The 24,137-nt window shown below is 40.6% G+C and overlaps 1 protein-coding gene across 1 annotated transcript in view; it reads right to left on the bottom strand.

Annotated features, from left to right (window-relative positions):
* BAIAP2L1 (BAR/IMD domain containing adaptor protein 2 like 1) overlaps positions 1-24,137 on the bottom strand; it is an 815,478-nt gene that overhangs the window by 745,032 nt on the left and 46,309 nt on the right. Inside the window, exon 2 of the mRNA XM_044089700.1 lies at positions 7,656-7,731. Within this exon, the coding sequence (XP_043945635.1) occupies positions 7,656-7,731 (76 nt within the window). The remainder of the gene's footprint in view (positions 1-7,655; positions 7,732-24,137) is intronic.

The following is a 24,137-nucleotide window of genomic DNA, read 5'->3' as shown; positions in this document are numbered from 1 at the left end:
GTTCCGCTGTGGTGATCCCTAACCGGGAAAAGCCGAAAGACACAATCACTGTATTAGATAATTAGGTTGAAGTATAAGGGGCTTATTTCCCAGCACCCTTGATAGTCTGCTCAGGAGATGTCATATAGATTCTATTTTTGGTATTATTACATCACAGAGTTTTCAGAGTGATTGAAGCATATTAGCAATTTATGATCATGGATCTTAACAAGCTGCTTCAAGGCCTTTGTGCAGATAAGGATGACATTCACGTACTTGGAATTAAATCTATGGATGAGGGCTCAAAGGAGAACAGCCAGACTGATCCAGCTGGCGGTTGTAATTTGTTATTTACGCAGCTTGGCAAGAAGGTAAAAACTTTCTGTACCAACATTTGGCACTTAAAGCTTTTCAAAGCTTATCAAAATCAAAATATCACCCCGAGGGGGTTAAGGACCAAACTACAGCCATTAGTCAGCAAGCATGATGATATATTATTAAGGGATTGGAACCTGGTGCAGCAACAGGCGTCCATGTCCTTTGTTAACATTCTAGCATCTTACTATGAAAGAACAATTGAGGTCAACATTTGTGATGTTCAAAAAATATGTGAGGAATTGAAAAAAACATGAAGAGCAAACAAACTTTAAGGACAATCTTAGCAGACTCTCAAAGGAACTGACTACCTTTGAAAATCATTTGAAAGACAAGAAGTTACATAAGTTTTCCAGGGACATGGAGGACTATGAGAGGGGTAGGCCATTTGAGTCGCAGAGAAGTGTTACGTTTGTGGATGGAACTAAAAATACCACTCAGATACGCAAAAAAAGACAGAGATCCATACTGAAAAAAGGTAGACCACATACTACAACCTCGAGGGAGGAATCCTCCACTACTGACAACGAATCCACATACATTAGTGATTCCCTCGATTCCAAGAGGGGCCAGGGTCCAGAATACCCTTTAGGGATAGGAAGCACAGGGGGGACGCAAACATAGGGGTAAAAACCATAGAGGATCTTTTTCAATCAACAGTGAAATAAATCTTGAATGCTCAAATGTGCATAATATTTCAAAATATGTTTTATCATCTGAAGAGGAATAATTGAATTAAGGTCTTGGTTTTATCCCTGTTTTTTTTTTTGGGGGGGTGAAAGCATTTTTGTTTCTGATGTATTATCTTTTTGTAGAAAGATTAATTTAAACCTCTTTTTCAGCCAACAGGATCATTCTCAGAGATCCACTGATTTTAGATTCCACAAATCTAATTTCAGTCCACCCATGGACAAACATGTTGCTATCTTTCAACAGGCAGTGATTAAAGATTTGCATTACCATTTAGGCTCCTTATATACCATTAGACATAATTTGACAAAGGCGGAACAAAAAGCTCTCATTGATCTTAGGGCCAACACTGATATTTCCATTCTACCAGCAGACAAGGGTGGGGCAGTGGTGGTCATGGACTCCAGTTATTACTGGGCCGAGGGAAGTAGACAACTGTCCAACCCTCAGCATTATATGAACATGCCCACGGACCCCACTCCAAACTTTAAAAAAGAAATTGACAATTTTTTGCAGGAAGCTGTTGAGAAGGGAATTATCAGTGTTAAAACCAGACAACAACTAATGGTCAATGATCCAGGTAAACAATATCTTTACCTATTGCCCAAAATTCACAAATCTTTGAATACGCCACCAGGCAGGCCTATTGTTTCAGGCATAGGCTCCCTCATGGAGCCATTGTCAGCATTTTTGACAGAATATTTGAAACCACTTTTGCCATATGTGAGAGCCAGATTAAAGGATACCACCGAATTTTTACAAATTGTATCTGAGTCTCAATTGGAACCTCATTGGTTGACGTGTACCCTGGATGTTAAATCACTTTATACCAGCATTCCACATTGGGCTGGATTAACAGCATTAGAATTTTGGCTAAATAGGACCAATATTTATAGTCCAGGTTTCAACACATTGCTTATTTGTATGGCCGAACATGTCCTTACTAAAAATGTCTTCTATTTTCAACATGAGTGCTACTGGCAAATTCAAGGCACAGCAATGGGGGCATCTTTTGCCCCAATATATGCTGATTTATATATGGGATATGTGGAGGAGCACATTATATATAATGAACTTCATAAACTGCATTTGCCAGAGATAGACATATGGAGATGATTTTTGGATGACTGTTGGCTTGTTTGGAAAGGAGGCAGTGAACATCTGGAGGAATTCATTGAATATCTCAATGGAAACAAATGGGGGGGCTGAATTTATAGTTTCATAGGTAGGTACTAGGCTATCAGACCAAGGGCCTACGTAAGCCTAGCCAGCAAGGTACCACAGCTTACGCCACCCAAGAAAGTTATTTTCCTGTGCCACTGTCCAGCAGAGACACAAAAGTGATCCCCGGGGTGTATTTCCTATTTCCCATCCACTCATCAAGATTGTTCTTGAAGAGTGCTAATGAAGAACTTTGCTTGACATAGATGGATAGCTTGTTCCACAGTATAGGAAGTCTCTGGGACAGGAATCTATCCCTCCAGCGTGTCCTGTTTATTGTGGTGACAAGGTTTAGGTCCCTAGAGCATGTAGCTTGGAGGGATTGGGATTTCTTTAGGTGTAGTATGTCCAACAGCTCTGGGTTTGACATAGCTTTATATGTTAGGCAGAGATCACCTCGGAGTAGGCGATAAGCTACAGAGTAAAGCTGGAGTTTTTTGAGGTGGTCAGTGTAGGGCATTTGTTTGAGGCCAGTAATCCTCTGTGAGGTACTTCTGTGGCCTTTCCAGCTGCTGCAGGTGTCATGTCAGGTACATTCCAAAAGGGACGTTTGTACTCTACAATGGGTCTAAAAGAGTGACAAGTAAAGACGAACAATTACCTCTTTTTTCATGGATGAGAACCCTTTTATGATAAGGTGTGCCACGCAGAAGGGCTTCCTGACTACTGTGGCGATGTGACTATCAAAAGGAGAGACTACTGTCCACCTGGGTCCCAAGGTCTCATCACACATTCGGTGTTAAGTAGATTGCTGCTATTGTGGTAGTTCATGGGTACAGAGTTTTTACCAAAGGGGATGATACTGCACTTTTTGGCATTGAGCTTGAGGCCATGGCTCTGACACCAGGCATCTGTCTCAGTGAGGCCCTTCTGTAGGATGTCCACATCATTTTGGGACTTGACTATGGCTCCTAGTTTGCAGTCATCTGCGAACTTTGTCAGCCAGAGGCCTTCTGTGTTAGCCTGTACTTCAGAGAAGTAGATACCAAACAGGAGAGGTCCCAGGACGGAACCCTGTGGCACTCCACTTGTCACTGTCTTGAGGTCAGATTTGGAGTCTGCAACTTTTACAGTGTGGGTTCTGTCAGTGAGCCAGTTGGCAACCCATCTTGTGACGTAGGGATTTATACCTAGTTTAGTGAGTTTAGCTGTAATTCCAGAATGGTGGATGGTGTCGAAAGCCTTGGCGAGTTCAAGATAGGCTGTGTGAACCACCTTACCCTCATCCACGGCTTTGGCGACTGCCTCAAAGAAGTTGATCAGGTTAAGGAGGCATGATCTGCCTTTCACAAACCCGAACTGGGTGGGATCCAGAGTTTGGAGGTTACCAATGTCTTTGTTTAGGAGTTCCATGATGATACGTTCCATGGCCTTGCAGACCAGGCTCATCAGGCTAATAGGTCGATAATTCCCAGGATCAGTGGTGGCTCCCCCTTTGTGGAGTGGAATAACTGTTGCTGTGCACCATTCAGTGGGCACAAAGCCTGATGCAAGGCTATTATTGAACATGGTGCTTAAGTGGGGAGCCAGTTCGTTCTGAAGGTCGTGTAAAATGCAGCCTGGGATGTTGTCCTGTCCCATGGATGCTGTGTTTTTGGCTTTACAGAGTGCAGCTTTTACCTGCGTAGTTGTGATTACAGGGACTCTGCATTCTTCCTGTATAGATATGGGCCCTTTAGGGGGTGAGAGGGGGGTAAAGTTAGCACTGAACCTATCTGCCAGGATGTTGGCAGTATCAGTTGATTCAGTAATTTTCATGCCTTTGTGCTGTAACTCAGAGCAGATCTGGGTGTTGCCATCTAGATTCTTGACCTAGCTATAGAATGCTTTGTGGTTGTCCTTGGATTTAGTGGCAATTTTGTTTTCGGAGCTAGCTTTGGAGGATCTTATAAGGGATCTAAGATTCTTACTGAGGCTGACCAAGGAGCTCCTCCACTAATGGGATTTTACTCTCTTTTGCAACAGTTTCTTCCTTCTGTTGTACAGTTTGTTTATGGCAGGAGACCACCAGATTGGCTTCCTTTTTTTGGAGGATAGCGTCTTGGTACTGTTTGGGATAGCACAATCCATGCACTTGTGTAAGTGCTTACAGAGTGCATTTGCGTAGGATTCAGCAGTTGTAACTGTATTGTCCATCTGCATGGGTGTCATGAAGTTCACCATTTCTGTCTTAAGAAGCAAGAAGTTGGCTGTGGAGAAATTTTTTACTGTGGTTTCCTTAATGAGGGGTGGGGGGCGGGATGTGGATATCAAGGGTAATAAGCTTATGGTCGGATTGGACCAACGAGGAGTTGACTTCAGGTGAGATGAGATTCACTTTTTGGATGTTCATTTATAGCATCAACCAGATAACACACTACAAACCACAGTTTACCGAAAATATCCACAATACAACAGCCTCCAGTCTCCACCCCAAGCATACCATTAACATTCCAAAATCCCAGTTTTTGCGTTTGAAGAGAATTTGCTCTTCACAGCAGGATCTTACACAATCCCATTAGGATTTAGCTGACAGATTTTTAGCTAGGGGATATGGCAAACAGAATGTTAACTCAGCCATGCAATGGGCCAAAAAACAATCAAGGAACACTTTATTAGAATACATACATCAACCCAGGAAGAATAATAAGGGCACCTTGAGAATGGTCATCACATTTGGTAAAAACACAACACATCTTATTGATGTTATTGACAAACATTGGAATATTTTGAAGACCAATGAACAATTGGATGACCTTTTGGGGGACAAACGCCTATTTTCTTACAGGTGGGGCAAAACTCTGGGTTCCCATTTCTCTCATTACAACAAAAAATCATGCATCGGGATGCCATCTATCATCAAACATTAACAAGGGAGAGATTGGTTTGTTCTTACCCATGCAGACATTGCACTTTCTGTAAACATGTTTTCAAAACAAAAACCTTTACCAGCAAAAACACTGGACAGGTGTACAACATTAACTGTTTCGCCAATTGGTGAACAGATTGGGTTATATATTTAGCCACTTGCACTTGTCATGCTTTCTATGTGGGCCAAACTTCTAGACAATTTAGATTTTGGATGTCAGAACATCTAGGGGATATTAGGAATGCCAGAGCCACCAATGCTCTTTATAGACATTCACTGATTCATCATACAGCGAAATTTACTTTTACAGTCATTGACAAAATATCAGGCAACAGATCTTTCAAAACAGGGTGGCATAATATATTAAACATGAAGGAAAGGAAATGGATTGTAAAATTGGGTGGTTTATTCCCACCTGGATTAAATGACAAATTGTAGTACTTTCCTTTCCTATCATGGGTTGGATACCAATGGGTATGATTTAGTACTCTGTGGTGGATAACAAGAGTACAATAGTTCTTAAAACAAAAAAAAACAGAATACCAAAATATCAAGGAAAAGAATAAAGGGAAACAAAACAGTAATTCTATATTGATTTGTATTGTGTTCTGCATTGTTTTTTGTGCCTATTATTTGGTATCAGAAAAGTTTAGTCTTGGACAGGAAATTAGGTCATGGATACCTAATTAGATTAAGTATTTATTGCAGGGTTATTACTGCTTTTTGCGATGTACCACTGATGAAAGCTATACGCTGAAACCGGTCTGGTTCTTATAATAAATCTTCATGCTTCCAAGGTGCTGGATTTCATTTTTTTCATGTTTGCTACAGTTTTTCTGGCCCGTGCACCTACAGTACTTGCTAGCCTGCCTCTCTTTGCTGACTTTTTTATGCAGCTATTTAGGTGTTGGCAAAAGTGAGCTGGATCCATTTCCAGGTGATTGTTGGGAATTTTGCCTAGGTCTTCTATAAATTGAAGTAGGTTTTCCCTGGTGAAGTGGTACCACTAGGTCTGACAAGAGACAATGGCTGACTTGTGGTCAGATTGAAAAAGGGATGAAGAGATGTGGGGTAGAGTGCAGACAGGGGCTAGGTTGGTAAAAACCAAGTTGAGGATATTAGAGCCTCTAGAGGCTAGCTTTGCAATTTGTACCAACACATTGGCATTAACAAAGTCCAGGAAACACTGAACATATCCATTTTTAGAGGTGCAAGTGTTCCAGTTAAACCTTGGATAATTAAACTCCCCTAGCAAGAAGTTACTTTGCTTGATACCCCTAAATAGTGTTAAGGTAACTTTCATGATCTTTAGGGGGCATTGCTGGGGACCTGTAGCTGGCAAGAAAGTAATAGTTGGATTTATTTATGGTGATTTGGTTCTCCAAGTTAGGGTTGTGGGTAATTTGAAGTCAGATGGCAGTATTTCTGACAAATACAGACACTCCTGCACAGCTATGCAAGAGCTGAAGGAATGACAGGTGCGAAGCCATGGTACTCCTGCACAGCCAGGAGAGGCCTTAGGTTAACTGATGCCCACGGCGCCCCTCCAGACCACCTGGTGCCCCCATCCTGGTCTACTTACATCAAATAAATACCAGAAAAGCGTCCCTGTTACAGCGGTGCCCTAGGCAGCCGCCTAGTTAGCCTATGCCTAAGGCCGGCTATGTGTACAGCTATGCAAGAGCTGAATGAATGACAGGTGTGAAATCATGGTATAGAGGAAGTGTTGTCAGTGCACTGAAATCAGGTCTCAGCAACTACACAAACATGAATGCGTTTGACTTGCTGTTATCAGATTCAAATATTCCAAATTTGAGCAGGTAAATAGTTTATAAGTTTTAGTTTTCCATTCGTTGGCCACAACCAGTTTTGTTACAAGAGTTTAAGACTAGCCTGATTAACAACTCTTCCTCCACCCTACTAGTGGGGTCTTCACTCACTCTTAACCAGTACACATTCAAAGTTCAGGTTACAAACTTGGAGAAAATAATCTCCCAAACTTTTACACACTAATCCAATGTAAACAGAGTCATTTTATGTGACCAGAACATGTGTTCTGTGCCTGACTCAAACTCAACATGTGCAACATGTTGGACATTCTGTACTGCATTCAGCACAGGCACACCAGGATTAGTACACTCGCTGTCCCATATGAAAGTCCATTTTTTAATGCTACGTGTCTCTCATGCCTGCTGTATCCTTTGTACCAATCATCTACTTATTTCCCATTTTCTAAGCCACAAACCTTTGTAAACAGTTCTACCTCCCACATTTTTAACTCTACTTCAGTTTATGCAGAAAAACATTGTATCATGTTCTTGTTTTAAAAGATGCATGGTGATTCAGAACCAGAAAACGTAAAGGCCATAACTTTCAAAACACTAACTATGCAAACAATGCAGACATGTTTTAGCCAAAAATGGAGCAATTCAGACATATGCAAGCATCATAATTTTTCTGAATCCTTAACCCAGCAACATTTAATAAAATTGTCTAAAGACAGTTATTAACAATACTGAAAATATCTGAGGAAACTACTTACCGGTAACTGCCTTTTCATAATTTCGGCCTAGAGTTACAAGATTCCGTAAGCCAGGATTAAACTGTTCCATAACATTCTGAAAAAAAAAAAAAAAAAAAAAAAAATTTAGGTAAATGTACAAAACATACCTTACACATTACAAATATATCTAAACATACATCTATAGCTATACACAAACACACATATATATATATATATATATATATATATATATATATACACACATACACACACACACACACACATATATATATATATATATATATAGATATATATATATATATACACACACACACACACACACACACACACACACACACACACACACACACACACACATGTACATAGGTGTTGAGGTATGAGAGGTCGGGGATGGGTCTCCATGGGCCCCCTTTCCTTATACCACAAACATCCTTGAATAGAACCCTTTTCCCCTTTGACTGGACAGTACTGGTTGAATGGTGTCTTCATCCAGCAGGTCTTGCACCTTTGGAAAATGTGGCAGTTGGTTTTTGGGAGGTTGTGGGATGCCCCCTGAAGGTCAGGAGAGAATTCCATACTATGGAATAGCCCTTTTTATGATGGAGAGCACCCAGGCTTCTGTGTTATGTTTTCCCAAGCTGGAAAAGAAAGGGAAAGGCATACAGAAAGGGGGGGTTGTTTGGGGTACAAATAATCAGATGGACCCTGGTCTGTCTGGAAAGGACTGTTTTTGAGGTGGGGTCTGTAGTGGAGTTCTAAGATGCCGAGGTCTCTTACCAGACTTTTTTGGCTTAGCTGGAGGAGGCCGTGACTGCCTTCTAACAAACACTGGTTTAGAAGGATAATATCCTTGCAATTTTGGTACAGGAGAGACAAGGATGTGTTTCAATTCCTGCATCTCTCTTCCCTTCTCCTGTAAGATTTTGAACAATTCTGTAGCAGCAGGGTCAAATAGGGCTGAATTGTCTGGGGGGGGGGGGCATCCATGAATTTGGATTTAATATCCTCAGACATGCAAATCTTCTCAGGACCGAGCCTGTGGCAGCTGCCCTAGTTGAAACCTCCACAACATCGTAGCTACATTTTATAGAGTGACAGGCCACTTGAGAGGAAGCTCCAATCAGGAATGAGGCCAAAGACTTATTCTTTGAGTATGGCATATCTAAAATCATTTTTGAAAGTTGGGACAAGAGTTCCAAGGTGTACTTAGTCGCGTGTCTGATAATTGATAATCTTAATGACAAGGGTGGCAGAAGTGTATACTTTTTTCCCCAACCTCTCCATATGTCTGCTGCCTTTGTCAGAGAGAAACAGGGTGGTGGACAGAAGTAATCTAGAGGTCTTATCAGAAGCCACAGTGATGACAGAAGGGTCAGCAGAGGGGGCTTTGAACAAGAACTTACAGTCTTCAGCCACCTTGTAGAATCTATCTTGTGTCTTAGGTGTGGGAGGCTGGGAGTCAGAGGCTTTACTGGAGGATGCAAATACATCTAAGAAGGCAGGTAGGACAGCAGGTACAGAGAGGGACCAGAAGTATCTTCCTGAAGTAGTTTGTAGTACATTTTTTGGACTTCAGACATCTGACAACTATCCCATTTGAAATGCTCCCTCATCTTACATAAGGTCTCACTGAAGGCAATTTCCTCCACTGCAGAGTCAGTACCACTGGAGTCCTTCTCTGGGGAAGCGTAATCACATGAGTTCTGCCAATTAATGATCCACCACACAACATAAAGACTTGTATTCAGATTTACAAGTCTGTCAGTAATGGCTGCATGAGGAATAAAATTAAAAGCCTTGGACAGGTCTAGATATGCTGTATGCACTGTATAACTGCTATTTACTGTTTCAGTTACTTTCTCAAAGAAGTGAATGACATTAAAGAGGCAGGACCTTCCTTTGACAAATCAAAGTTGATGAGGGTCTAATGTTAAACAATTTTCATTGTTGATATTCATGAGGTCTCAGATAAGCTCCATAGCTTTACATATGACACTTGGTCTATAGTAACTAGGGTCTATGATTTGGTCAACCTTTGTGCAATGGCATTACAATTGCTGCTTCAGTTCATTAAATGCTCCAGTTGCTTCAAGACACCATTATGCCTTGACAGGAATGCTTTCCATTATGAGATCTGTCAAAGAAACATTCACAAAATTAGACAGGAAACAGCCACAAAATGGGGCAAAGATTTCCGCTGTAACCAGCCAGGCCAAAGAAAGCCTTCATCCATCTCTTAGCTGAGGTAACAGGCCAATATGTTGCAGCCTCTATCCTTTTCTTTTTGTGGTCTTACCACCACTTTTCCTACAAGGTATCACACAAGTACTTAGTTTCCAGTATGCCCACCTTGGTTTTCTTAGCATATACAGTCATAACTGCCCATCTTATGACTATTAGTCTGCACATTAAAGAAGCAAGATTACCAGTTGTGTGGATGAATGACCATGTTATTCAGGTATACAGCAAAATATCATGAGTGGAGCTTAAATATATTATCAGTCAGCCTCAGAAAAGTGGATGGGCTTCACAGAGGCCAAACGGTTACTTTGTGAACTGAGAGAGAGGGGCACTCAAAGGTTACAAAAGCTTTTCTCCCCCTTGGCAGGGTACCAGTATGCCTTTGTTGAGTTTAGTGCATGTTCAAGTAACTGGCCTTTCCTAGTTTCAACATAAATTCAAGAAATTCTGGTAATGGAATAGCTAACAAACTTTGAAACACTATGCAATGACTTTAACAAACTGAATTACCTAATTTCGATCAGATATAGGAGCTAGTACTGTTGGATTACTCCAGTCAGTCTACGACTCTTATATCATGCCTAATTTGAGATATTTTAAAATTCTTTCCTTATTGTTTCAGCCAATCTGATATTTTATAACATGATCATAGTCTAACTTCACTGTGGGAACTGTGTCTATACTGCACCTATTAGTTTAGTTCTTCCATGTATTTGAGAACACACTAATACTTCTTAATAAATATTCTCTCCCTTCTTGCTTTTGTAATTTTGGCAGATATTCTTAGTGACATAGCTAACATGGCTGCCATGGGTGTAAACTATTATGGGGCATGACTGGTACTGTAGGAGAGGTGCTGGTCAGTGCTCACAAGTCAGTGTCTCTTGGACAGCTGGACATGAGTGGAGTGCTGAATGATTTAAGCAGTCACAATAAAAACTGCCGACACTTTCATGATTTGCTTTGATGGTGTCAAACAGTAGCAAGGAGCAAGTACTCATCAGCGTCCCCTACAACCTTAGTTACAATCTCTCTTCCTCTGCTTAAAGTATCATCTTCCCATTGCGCCATTTTAAAGTGTATGCGACTTGCATGTAGATGCACTAACACACCATTACCTGCCTCAGGGTATGAGGTGTAGTATCTTTACCCCAAATATCCCCCTATAAATGGTAGTACTAAATAAAACTCATCTTCTACTTTACAATTCAGGCTTTGAGTGTTCTTTTGTTTTTAGGGTGTTCTCCCCCCTAGTTAGTCTGAATGAATGCCACCCTCTCCCTTCCTTTTCCTTCCTTATGTTGTCTATTCACAGTAAATAGACAAATAAAATGTTTTGTCAGTTTTATCTTCTTCTTGGTTCACATATTCCTACTGCAAACAGCCCATTTTTGGTTGCATTAACTGCTTTACACAACCAGAAACTGACTCAGGACTCTGCATTCGTCTTGGTATCTGCATCCTCTCTCAAGTGCTTTTCTGTCTCAGCTTTTGTGCCAGTGATTCTTATAAGTCTCTTTGCTGACTTTCACTTCAGAATTTCCTATCAGTCCATTTTCAGCTCCTGTGATGACATCTCTTATAGCTGTGGACTTCTGTTGCTGCATTAAAGTGCCATACTTCTAAAAACAGATACAACTAAATACTGGCTGCTTTACTAGCTTCTACGCAAACTACCTTGTACTAACTCTGACTCAATCTCTGTTGTTGTTGTTGTGTCTTTCGGCTTTTCCCGGTTAGGGGTCACCACAGTGGAACTCCGGTCCGCTAATGATTGGCAGTTGATTTTTACATGCTGAGTTGCCAGCCCCGACGCACAACCTTCAACGAAGGTACGCCCATTCACACATGTCTCCACGCAGAAGACACTCTAGCTGAGAGTCGAACCGGTCAGCATCTTACTGCGAGGCGACAACGCTACCGCAGCACCACCACCGCGGGTTGACTCTAAATCTCTGTGCGAGTGTAATATTCCCCCTTCGTTCATATACTAAATGAGTACATCACCATAACACACCGTTATCTATAGGTTCTTTCTCCACCTATGTTTTCCACAGTGTTTTAAAATGGGAAAAGTACTTCTAGTATTACAAGTAACGACACATAAGAGATTGTAGTTTTAGCATGCTATAGTTTTCACCAAACTGCTTGAATTTTTACACAGGAAAGAGGATACTCTCTTTTTTTTTTTTGTCAACATAAGTATACATCTCGTCCACTGTTTGACTGTTAACAAATTTTATTTTTACACATTAGGGAAAGCTTGTCAAGAGAAAATATGCTTCCAGAATTTATTAGGGAGTGCTCCTCCCTTTCAATTACAGTACATTCTACAAGCCTGGTTGTAACACAGGGACCCGGAGGTAGAACTACAGCTAGGATAACTGGGTTATCACGTTCCATAGAAATTGCATCAAAACATTTTCCAGTTTGTACAGATACATTACTTGCTGCTTTTCTTTCAAAGATGTTAAATTCCTTAATTATTATCTAGTCATTTACTGATCGACTGGCATTAGTTAACCATAATAATCTGACTAAGCAATGCCCTTTTTCAGTGGAGGCCCAGAAAGGAAAAACACCTTGCTTCATTATTTACATTCAGTTTTATTCATGAGCAACAGTTCCATTATACAAACATCCCTGACATCAGTTACATCACTTACAAACAGTTTCAATTAAAAATAACAGTTAAATAGGTTATATGAATGAAATTATTTTAAGATAAAGTGTTAGAGCAGCCCATAGAAAGGAAGGAGGCACAAGGAAGATAAAGGAGATGAAATGATATAGGGTATAGCTGTGATAACAGTACATTATGTTTTGGGCAGCAGAGAGTTAGGACATGAATTTATATAGCTGTATTAGCACCAGTTTAACCAGGAGTGGTGCAGGTGAAGCGTCATTTATCTATCAGGTGTTACTTCAGTTAGCATTTAAAATCTTTCAGATTGTACAATGTTACTAAGTGGAGTGGAATAGTATTCTAGCTATGTGCAAAGCAGTCTGAATACAGAAGTATCCTGCATTGTTGTTACTTTAGTTATAGAGAGCAATGATTTGTCAGTGGAACACAGAGGTCTCTCAGTAGTGTGAGGCTGAAAGGTGGAATGTAGAGATGGGAATTTTTCAAGGTTAAAGCAGTAGTCTGAAGGATTTCATTAATTGCAAGTACAACAGAGAATTATTCAGTTTGAGTCAGCTTAGTTGATTTAGAGAAAGCAAGTGATATGATCTACATTGTTGGTTGGTTGTGAATTTGGCTACCTTATTGTAGCATTGTTCTAGTTTAGCTGATAGGAAGGAGCTGAGTTTGGCTTGGATAGGAGAGACATATAACAAGGTGGGGAGTAAAAAAGAAGTGAGTATGCTTTGTCTAGCAGTGTCAATACGGTAGTATTTTACTCTACAGTGTCCAGCCTAGTTTTTGAAGTGTCTTCTTTATGGCTTACTGAAGGTAGAAATCAAATTTCAAGTGGTTGTCTATAATCACACCTAGTAGATTGGTGTGTGATACCAGTTCTATATTGGTCTTTTTGGACAACAGCATATTAAAGATAGTTTTGGGGAGGAGAGAGAGTTGGGGGTGAACAGTAGTTGTTTATTTATTTATTTTGGATTCAGGAGGAGTTTTTGGGTTGTTCAGCCAAGCTTCTATAGAAGGACAAAGATTTCTGGCTGAGTGTCTTAAACATGGGTATTGTCCTAGCAGCACATATTATAAGGGCGGTCATTGACACACTTGGCCTCTTTATCTGCTGTGTTTAGGTGGTTGATAAATAAATTAAACAGTAATAGCCCTAGGTGCCTTGTGGGACTGAGATATAGTAAGGAAAGTGGAGAAATCATCTTGCCATTGCAATGCATGGAAATCAGTGAGGTAACTACAAAACAAGTGAGGAGGGCGATAGCCCAGAGGAAGAGAGTTTAGTTAGGAGATGATTGACTGTGTCCAATACCTTGGACAGATCCAGAAATATGGCTGAGGTAAGAAGGCCTGAACCTCTACTGTGATTTATTATATCTGTGAACCTTAGAAGGGCAGTGGTTGTACGGTGGTGAGGTTGAGAAGAGATTATGAGAAATAATATATATAGCAAGTTGCGAGTGAATACATCTTTCCACGATTTTGGATAAGAGTGATGATGGTAACTGGTCTGTAGTTTGTGAGTTAGGTTAATCAGCCATCTTCATGGAATTTTAATTCTTAGAAATAACTGCTTTATTTTAAACACTGTGTTATTAAGTAATATGCATTCAACTAAAATGACTAGCTTCTCAGACTTCTTTGGATCACTTATTAGTACACATCATCTTATAGTACCACAGAGGGCTCTTTACTGGCAACATTTCTAGCATTTGTGCTTTACCATTGCTATCAGGTTTAAGCAAGAGTTTTAAAATATGTTTCTAATCATGGGAATTTACTAGTTTATCTACATTAAAAGTCCAGTTGTGAAATTGTATTGGTTGTACTTCACAAGTTACGCCAGCCTTGACTAACAATGTCATACTCCGTGCAATCAGTGCTTATCTATTCCCATGAAGATTTTCAGTGCTTCTCCTGTCAACTGAGATGGCAAGATTTTTGCCCTGTCTACTTGGCTCCAGTAATCTGTGGTGGCACAAAGTTCAAATGCCCCTGGATAGTTTCTTCACAGTCAGCACAGTCTTTGCGCTCAGCTGTGTAGCTACAAGCCCAATCAGCTGTTGTTGCAAAAGCATCAGCTTCTGGTCAGTTCTAACCTGCAACTCCATGACCCCCCCCCCCAGTAATTCTTTCATGATTACTGACACCAGTCAAACACGCCAGGAACACAATAGTCAATAGTACTATAGGGAACTTAGAGCCCAAATATAGTTTGTACTTGGCAACTGAGGTATTAAGAAGAACTAAATAATGTCAAGTTTCTAACAAACTCAAACACACCACCAGCAACCAAAAACGACACTGAATATGCAACACAAACGAAAACAATAACCCATCTGGCTTTACAGTTTCGAATTAAGGCAAGCTGTACAATCCTGTCAGCACTCAATCCAAATATCTCTTCAGGATGCAGGCTGCCTTTTTAACTCAAGTGAAAGTTCAAGCTCTGACCAACTCCACCAGCAAGTTTAGCCCACCAGACCATTCACTTTTTAAACCACATACATGGGCATACAAGACCTTGTGATCTAGTTAACTGCTGTTCCCATACTCCACATTATAGTATACATATTCTGAACACATTTAAAAGATACAAAGACATTCTCCATAACCCATATATTCTTCTCTACACACACAGACAGACACACACACACAGACACACACACACACACAATTTAATTTCTTATTCAAGGTAGGGAACTGATCTAATTCAGGTTTGGCTCAAAAAAGGTGCAGTAATCAAGTGAAGTACAATAACTAATGACAAGACCAGGAATACCAGAGCATGCAGAATATTTTTATAACATTGAAAAACGCAACATATCTATGATCAGATTTCTCTTTGGACTGCAAACAAGAGCTCATTTACTGTATGGCAGAACTTGCATTTTGCTGGGTTGTGTCTGGCAGGCATAATGCTGCGTGACGAATGAATAACTTGAATACTCATTATCAGTACATTTCATATAAACAACCTTATGCAGTCTAGGAGCCTGTGTGTTGCTGGTAGGAGCCCATACAAACACACACACATACACACACAACTCTCTCTCTTCCTCTCTTTATAGATACATATGGACAGAACCTCATCTGATATCTGCTTTACTTAATGATCTGTGTTAATTCATAAACACTTAACAGCAGTACACTGAACAAGTTTTATTTTGATTGCGTTTCTTCAGATCTTAAGGTGACATACCTGAAGTAAACGAGGACTGGGCTGTCAATTACATCTTAAATTGTATGTCATGGGCTCTCCTGCAGCTTGGAACCGTTTTAAAACCTTATTATATATCACTAATTGCTTTCCTTGCAATTGTTATACTTGACATACAGGTGTTTCCCCTTAGGATTGTTAAGACTTAGACCAAGCAATTCAGTGTCTGAATGCAGCCCTGTAAACTGGCCCAGTCACACAGGAGCACCCAAGTGGTGGTATAGGTCCATATTATGAGAAGTCAGTCAGTGCACTAAATGCCAAGGACGATACCACTAAAGAAGACTCTGAGAAGAAACTTTAAGATACACAACTTTGCAAGGTAGGGAAGTGCAATAAAAAGGGGTAGTACCTGTAATCATAACTGGCTTCTATCGAATAAATTAATCCTTAAATGGAAGAGACTGAAATCTCAGTGCTGGAAGGGCCTCTAAGGTAGGAGTCAATTTGGGAATCTCTTGACAGCAGAATTAAGCAATAGTGGATTATATGACAGAAATAATTCAGCTTCCAAATAAATCACAAATAAAGTCATAACAGAATGTTGCCTGTGCTGGAAAGAGCAAGCAGCAATAATGGTAGATTTTTCTGAGTGTTATATGACAAAGCCAGCTGCATTATATTAACAAACAGTCCCTAATTAACCAGAGTTAATAGAAAGCTGTGAAAAAAAATAATAGGTAGGGACATAGCAGACAAATGACTAGAAGTGTACTTAAAGCATTATGAACAGAAGAAAGAAAGAAAGAAAGAAAGAAAGGGAAGCTATGAAAGAGGTTATAAAACATCAAAGGAGATTGGTTCGACAGCAGAGAAAGGGGGAACAGGATGTCTCTGACAGCAAAGTTAATTCAACTGTTCCAACCCAAAGTGTTGGGGGTATGGTTCAGCAGCTAATTTTTTTTTTAACTTTTATTTATTTATTTGCATTTTTTCATAAATGCAACAATAACATGTTGATAATTTGTGTGCCAGAGTTAAAAACAAAGGTTTCTCAGGCAAGCCAGGCTGAACTAATAAAAGAACATGCAGGTTTCTCCCATGCGATACAGAATACACAGTAGATACAACTAAAGGAGGTTTAGAGACATATCAGAAGTATAAATTATCTCAAGGATTAAATTAATGAAATCTAATGCAGTCAACAGATAAGTTAGTTTCCTAGAACATTAATGGACTACTGAACCTAGTTAAAAGAGAAAGTATATTTAATATCTTAAGGAAAGGAAGGATTCAAGTAGTACAAGAAACTCATTTAGATGCAGGTGAATATATTAAACTAGAGAGTGCAAGGGCTATAAGGTTACTTATACAATCACACTGCCATGGGCCAAGATAAAAGGGAGGTCATTATCTTAGCCAACTGCCATCATGCAATGGAAGATGAAGGTACTCTGCCATATGGACAAGGCTGTATATCAGACTCATGAGGGGAAATTAACAGTGTCTATATTGATTCCTCCCAACACAAGAAATATTTCTGCAAAAATGCCTCTATTGAAGATATTATAATTTTCTGAGGGAGCTATTACCTGACAGTGAGTGACTGGAATATATAGTAGTAGATGATAGGAATTATTTCAGGGAGTAAATATATGTGGAGTAAAGGACAAAAAAAAATAGTTGAAAAGTGTGGAGTTTCAAGATTTATGATTACAAGGTGGGTGGACCGAAGACTCTCAGATACATATTGAAATTCTAAACAGAGCACACGGTCAAGAACTGATAACATTTTCGTAACAAAGGAACACATGTACATGATAGGACAGAGGGTATTAGGGCCACCTGCACATTCCAACCATGCTTTCACAGATTGCAGTAGTAGTCACAGAGAGATCACTCCCTAGATTGTGGGGATTCCATGGACACTTATTACAGGGTGAAGAATTTAGAGTAAGAATTAAAGGGATATAGGAAAAAATGATGGGGAACATGAGACCCATTGCAAGCATGAGATAAGGATAAGGATAAGGAAGCTTTAAGGATGGAAATATAATCAACACAGCATCACAAGAAAGACAAAAATAAGAGACTCTAGACAAAAATAGTAAACTAAGGGACTTGCAACTAAAGAGGGGGCATACAGACCCAAAAGGAATAGAGCAAATGAGGAAATTGAAATGTGAATTACAAAATGTGGAAGACCAAAGAATAGCTGTAAGAGAATTATATTCTGCCACTGCACTAGTGGCAATAAAGATTTTAGCTGCTAGGGTGAGACAACAAAAAGTAGAAAGACTGACCGTGGAAATACATCAGACAAAAGTACTGTTGTGTAAGAACTTACATTAAAACAGCAGATGTTTGAATGATCACAGCTGCAGGATTATTTACTGACAGGATAGCTGTACATTCAGCCAGCAAATCAAAGCCAGGGAGCCCTCTTCTCCCAACATATGTCTGATGTATGACCTCATCCTGAAGGAGCCAAAGATACATCTAGGTGATATGGGCTTAAACTCCATAAAGAAGAGTTGCCTGGTTAAGATCAATGAAAGAAATAGACTGCAGAAGGTCAATAAAACCCAAAAAGTCAGAAGTCTGAACCTTGCGATATAACAGAAGTAAACAGGATATATTACTTGTTGTATCTTTCGGCTTTTCCTGGTTAGGGGTCGCCACAGCGGAACTCCGGTCCACTAATGATTGGCAGTAGATTTTTACGTACCGGCTTACCTGGCCTGACGCACAACCTTCAACGAAGGTACGCCCATTCATGCATGTCTCCACACAGAAGACGCTTTAGCTGAGAATCAAACAGGATCCACACAGAAGACGCTTTAGCTGAGAATCGAACAGGACAACGTCTTACTGTGAGGCGACAACGCTACCACAGCACCACCACCGCAACAAAACAGGATATATTACCATGCAGCTAAATTAATAACTGAAAGTTCTACCACAAGAAATCAAATACCATCATGGAAATATCAAATAGAGAAAACTATAAAGCAAATAAGACAAGGAGGGTCACTGTTAGAAGACTATAGAAGAGGGAATACAAAAATACTAAGAAAGATAGATGTGATAAAAGCAATGCGCAGTATTAGTGCATGACAGATCCTAACAGAAATAACAAACTAAAATTTTCAGGACAGGTAGAAAAACTTAGAAGATAAATATAAAGGAAAAGTATAAAATAAGCAATTTATTGATGACCCAAAAAGGTTTTTATATAGAACCGACAAGCAAGGTAAAAGGAATTGAAAGACCACCAAAAAAGAAGAAATAGATGCATTTTGGAGAAGTATCTATGAAGATCCTGTGGAACATAACAAAGATATTAAATGGATAGAAGTAAAAGAAAGAATAAGAAGTTTAAAGGTAAAGGATGTGAAATGGGATGAAGTGACACAGCCAGAGAGATTGAAACAAAGTTAAGAAAAGTCTCCAACTGGAAAACCCAGATGCAGTACCTAACATCTTCATCTTTACAGGAAGAATTAGCCATGAGTAAGAGCTATTTATATGTGTACCCTGAACAGACACCAACCTGGCTAACAGGAAAAACAATGCTCCTACTTAAGAGTGAACCTGCAAGCTACCCTAAAAATTATAGACCAATAACTTGCTTTCCAACGATGTATAAACTATACACAGGCATTGATGCTTGACAGAGTTTGTAGTCATTTAGAAGAAAACTCAATTATGGCAGTAGAACAGAAGGGCAATAAAAGAAAGTCATATGGAACAAAGGATTGTTGTTAAATAAAGTCATACTGGAGAACTCTAAAAGGGGAAGAATCTAAGTATGGGATGGATTGACTACAAAAAAGCATTTGATAGTATCCCACATTCATGGATAAAAGACTGCTTAAAAATGTGGAAGATACACCCTACACTGATCGGCTACATTACAGTGACCATGAAACAGTGGCAGACCACTTTGCAATTCAGCCATGATAAAGGACAAATTATTATCCCAGGGATAAAAATTCAAAGTGGGATATTCCAGGGTGACTGTCACTGTTGCTGTTCTGCACTGCTCTTAACCCATTAAGGTGTTCTGCACTGCCCTTAACCCATTAAGCTGTTTATTTAACAGCTTAGGCCATGGTTATAATTTGGCTCCTAGAAAACAACAAAGTGTAAAGACTTCTCATCTTCTCTTTGTCGATGATTTAAAACTGTATAGCTTATCACATGAGGAACTGAAAGCAAAACTACAGGTTGTTAAAACCTTTTCAGATGATATTAGAATGTCATTTGGTCTTGATAAATGTGCAAAAGCAATCTTTAAATCAGGAAAACTGCAGCACCAAAAAAACATCAGTTCATACGTTCATAGGTAGGTACTAGGCTATCTGCCCGAAGGCATTTATAAGCCTAGCCAGAATGTGTTGGCTTTCGCCGCCCTCTTAGATTAGTTCCCTGTGCCTCTGTCCAGCAGAGCCATTGGAGCGACCCCTGGGGTAAACTTTCCGTTTCCCATCCACTCATCAAGGTTTCTCTTGAAGAGAGTGTTAGCGAGGAGCTCTGCCTAATGTAGATTAGAATCTTGTTCCAAAGCATGGGAAGTCTCTGGGACAGGAATCTATCCCTCCAGCACATTCTATTTATTGTTGTGGTGAGATTTAGATCCCTAGAGCGTGTGGCTCGAGGGGATATGGTTTTCTTTAGGTGGAGCATGTCCATCAATTCTGGGTTGGACATGGCCTTGTATGTCAGACAGAGATCACCTCTGAGTAGGCAGTACGCAACCAAGTACAGCTGGAGTTTCTTCAGTCGAGCTGCATAGGGCATCTGTTTGAGGCCAGTGATCCTCTTGTTGAGGTACTTCTGTGGTCTTTCCAGCTGCTGCAGGTGTCTTGTAAGGTACATCTCAAATGGGGCGTTGTACTCTATGATGGGTCTGATGAGTGATGAGTAGAGGGGCACAATGACCTCTTTTGATCTGGATGCAAACCCTTTTGTAATTAAGTGGGCCACATAGAAGGATTTTCTAACCACTTTGGCAATGTGATTGTCAAAGGAGAGATTACTATCTACTTGGGTCTCCACATCCCTTATTACGTCTTCCGTATTTAGGGGGCTACCACCTATGTGGTAGTTTTTGGGCACTTTGTTTTTTCCAAAGGGGATGACTATGCACTTTTTGGCATTTAGCTTGAGGCCATGGTTTTTGACACCAGGTATCTATCTCAGTGAGACCCTTTTGGAGGATGTCTGTGTCAGCCGGAGAGTCAATTATAGCCCCTAGTTTGCAGTCGTCTGTGAACTTGGTCAGCCATAGTCCTCCTGTGCTTGCCTGTACCTCTGAGAAGTATATGCCAAACAGGAGGGGTCCTAGGACTGAGCCCTGGGGAACACCGCTTATAACAGATTTAGAGTCATACCTAGCTCCCACAACTCTTACCATGTGGGTTCTGTCCATGAGCCAGTTGGCAACCCATCTCGTGATATAGGGGTTCATGTTCAGGCTGGTGAGCTTGTCTATAATACCACAATGGGGAATGGTGCTGAAGGCCTTTGCGAGGTCTAGGTAGGCTGTGTGGTCTACCTTTCCCTCGTCTATAGCCTTGGTAACTATCTCAAAGAAGTCCACCAGGTTTAGGATGCATAATCTGCTCTTAAAGCCGAACTGGGTAGGGTCCAGTGTTTGGAAGTTCCAAATGTATCTGTTAATGAGATCCATGATGATGCACTCCATAGCCTTGCAGACCAAGTTAGTCAGGCTTATAAGGGAGATAGTTCACGGGGTCTGCTGTGGCTCCACATTTGTGGAGCGGAATAACCACTGCTGTGCGCCACTCTATGGGCACGTAGCCTATGGATAGGCTGAGTTTGAACAGTGTGTTTTAGGTGTGGGGTTAGTTCATCTTTGAACTCATGTAGGACGCAGCCTGGGACACCGTCTGGTCCCATTGATGCTGTATTTTTGGCTTTGGAGAGGGCTGTTTTAACTTGAGTGTCTGTGATTTCAGGGGCACTACATTCTTCTGGTATGGTTATGGGCCCTTTTGGGGGTGAGAGGGGGATGACGTTTGCACTGAACCTGTCTGCCAGGATGTTGGCGATATCGGTCAGTTCAGTGTATTCTGTGCCATTCTGTACCAACTCCGAGCAGATCTGAAAATTGCCACTTAGATTCTTGACATAGCTAAAGAATGCCTTGTGGTTATCTTTGGAGTCCTTGGCAATTTTTCTTTCGAAGATAGCCTTGGATGATTTTATGAAGGATCATAGTTTCTTGTTGATACTGATCAGGGATGTCTTCCCTTCTTGGGATTTTACTCTTTTCTGTACTAGTTTCCTCCTTCTATTGTATAGCTTGTTTATGGCAGGGGTCCACCAGACTGGTTTCCTTTTCTTGGAGGAGTGAGTCTTGGTTTTGCTTGGGATAGCACGATCCATGCATTCTTGTAGGTGCCCGTAGAGTGCATTAGTAAAGGATTTTGCAGCTTGGACAGCGTTATCCTTTAGCATGGGGGCTTTGAAACTTTTCACCTCTGTCTTAAGTAACGTGATGTTTGCTTTTTAAAAATGTTTTTCACTGTGGTTTCCTTGACCGGGGGTGGGGAAGGAATGTGGATATCTGGAGTGATTAGTTTATGGTCAGATCTAACCAGCGAGGGGTTGACCTCCGATGTGGAACACCGGTCACCCATGTTGGTGATGACCAGGTCCAATATGTTGTCACCTCTGGTGGGGGTGTTGACCAGTTGATCCAGGGTGTTTGAGTTTATAAATTCTAGGAAATGTTGGGCAAGGGAGTTAGTACTTGAGTAGTTCTCCCAGTTAATGTTTGGGTACTTGAAGTCACCCAATATCAGGGTGTTTGGTAGGACCTTTATGTTTCCCAGTGTATCCAGAAATGCGGAAAGGAGGTCCTGGGACATGGTGGGTGATCTGTAGCAACCTATAATTTGAATTGCAGTTTTGCCCGTTGTTAGTTGCACATGGATGATCTCTGAAGTATTGTGCTGTGCCACTAACCTGGAGGTGTGGGTATCCTTAATGAATATGGATACGCACCCGCCTTTTGTATTTCAGCCCAGGTTTTGTGGCCGAAATGTATGGTATGAGTTGTAGCCTGGTAATGCTGTGGTGCTCTCTGGAGGCTTAAACCAGGTTCCTGTTACTGCAAATATATTGATTTTCTCCATACTGAGGAGTGCCTCGAGTGCATGCATTTTGAGGTTTAGACTTCTGGCACTGAGTAGCATTACCCTCAGTTTTTTGTTACTTGTGCTATTTACGGCAGTGGGTTTGTCTTTTGAGCCTTGCCTAAAAAGGCACTATGGGGGTGGCAAGAGCCTTGGCCAGTATTCGAAAGCCTACGGGTGACAGGTACAAGCCATCTCTAGCGAAGCAGTGTGGCTTGTCGAGCATGTCATCCCAGGCAGACAGACATTGGATCCCCTTTGAATGACACCAGAAGCTTAGCCAATTGTTGAAATTGATAACTTTTGCTTTATACCGTTGTATCATTCTTGGTGAGGGCAGGATGCTACTCAGGGTCAGGGTCATACCGGCCTGGGCTACATGATCAGAGAGCTTTTCCGTGTCTCTTTTCATGTAGTCCTGGGAGGTACGACTCAGGTCATTCACACAACATGGACAATGACAGAGCCGTATTTGTATTTGTTCTGGAGTGACCTGAGTGCTTGTGTTATGTGGCGGATCCTGGCACCCGATGGGCAGCTAACAGTAACCTTCTCCTTGTTCAGCCTAGTGAGTGGGACGTCAGTGTGCCTGACTATAGAGTCACCTATTACTAGTGTGTTTGGTATGTTATTTTGCCTTAAGGGCTGTGATTGCATGGCGTTTGGGACAAGAATGTGATATAAAAGAACTTGAGCAAGATGGAGTGTATAAACATTTGGGAACTGATGAAGGATCAAAAATAAAACATGAACAAAATAAAACTTAGTAAGCAATACTATAGGAGACCTAATCCTGAAAACAGTGTTGGCATCTAGGAATAAAATCCAAGCTATAACTCAATTTGCTCTTCCTGTCCTAACTTACAGTTTTGGAGTGACTGACTGGCCCCAAAACGTGTTGGATAGATTAGATAGGAAAACAAGAAGGATGCTTCATGCTCACCATAAAATCAGTGTATACCATATATTCCTCATTCCAAAGGAGGGATGGGCCTCCTTGAAATTGTTTACAGGTATAGATCTGCAATTGTGAGACTCCACACACATCTGCTGACCTCACAAGACCCAAATGTAGTGGAAGTCTAGAAACATTAGAATAAATCTAAGATGACTTCGCTGCTTAATCTAACAGAAGCATATTGGCATAAAGCATGAATGGAAATCAAACCAGAAGTAGATAAAATTCAGGCAGCAAGAGAAAGAATACAAGGTGAAGGACCAGATGAGAAAGCAAGAATGTGGAAAATCAATAAATATAGTTGCAACTATAGAAAACGTCTGGAAGA

This window comes from Protopterus annectens, chromosome 12.part0 (genome assembly GCF_019279795.1).
Source record: "Protopterus annectens isolate FY-2018-M chromosome 12.part0, PAN1.0, whole genome shotgun sequence".
Taxonomy (NCBI): domain Eukaryota; kingdom Metazoa; phylum Chordata; order Ceratodontiformes; family Protopteridae; genus Protopterus; species Protopterus annectens.
The sequence above is the reverse complement of the archived record's forward strand: the minus strand, read 5'-3'. Positions and strand labels throughout refer to the sequence as shown.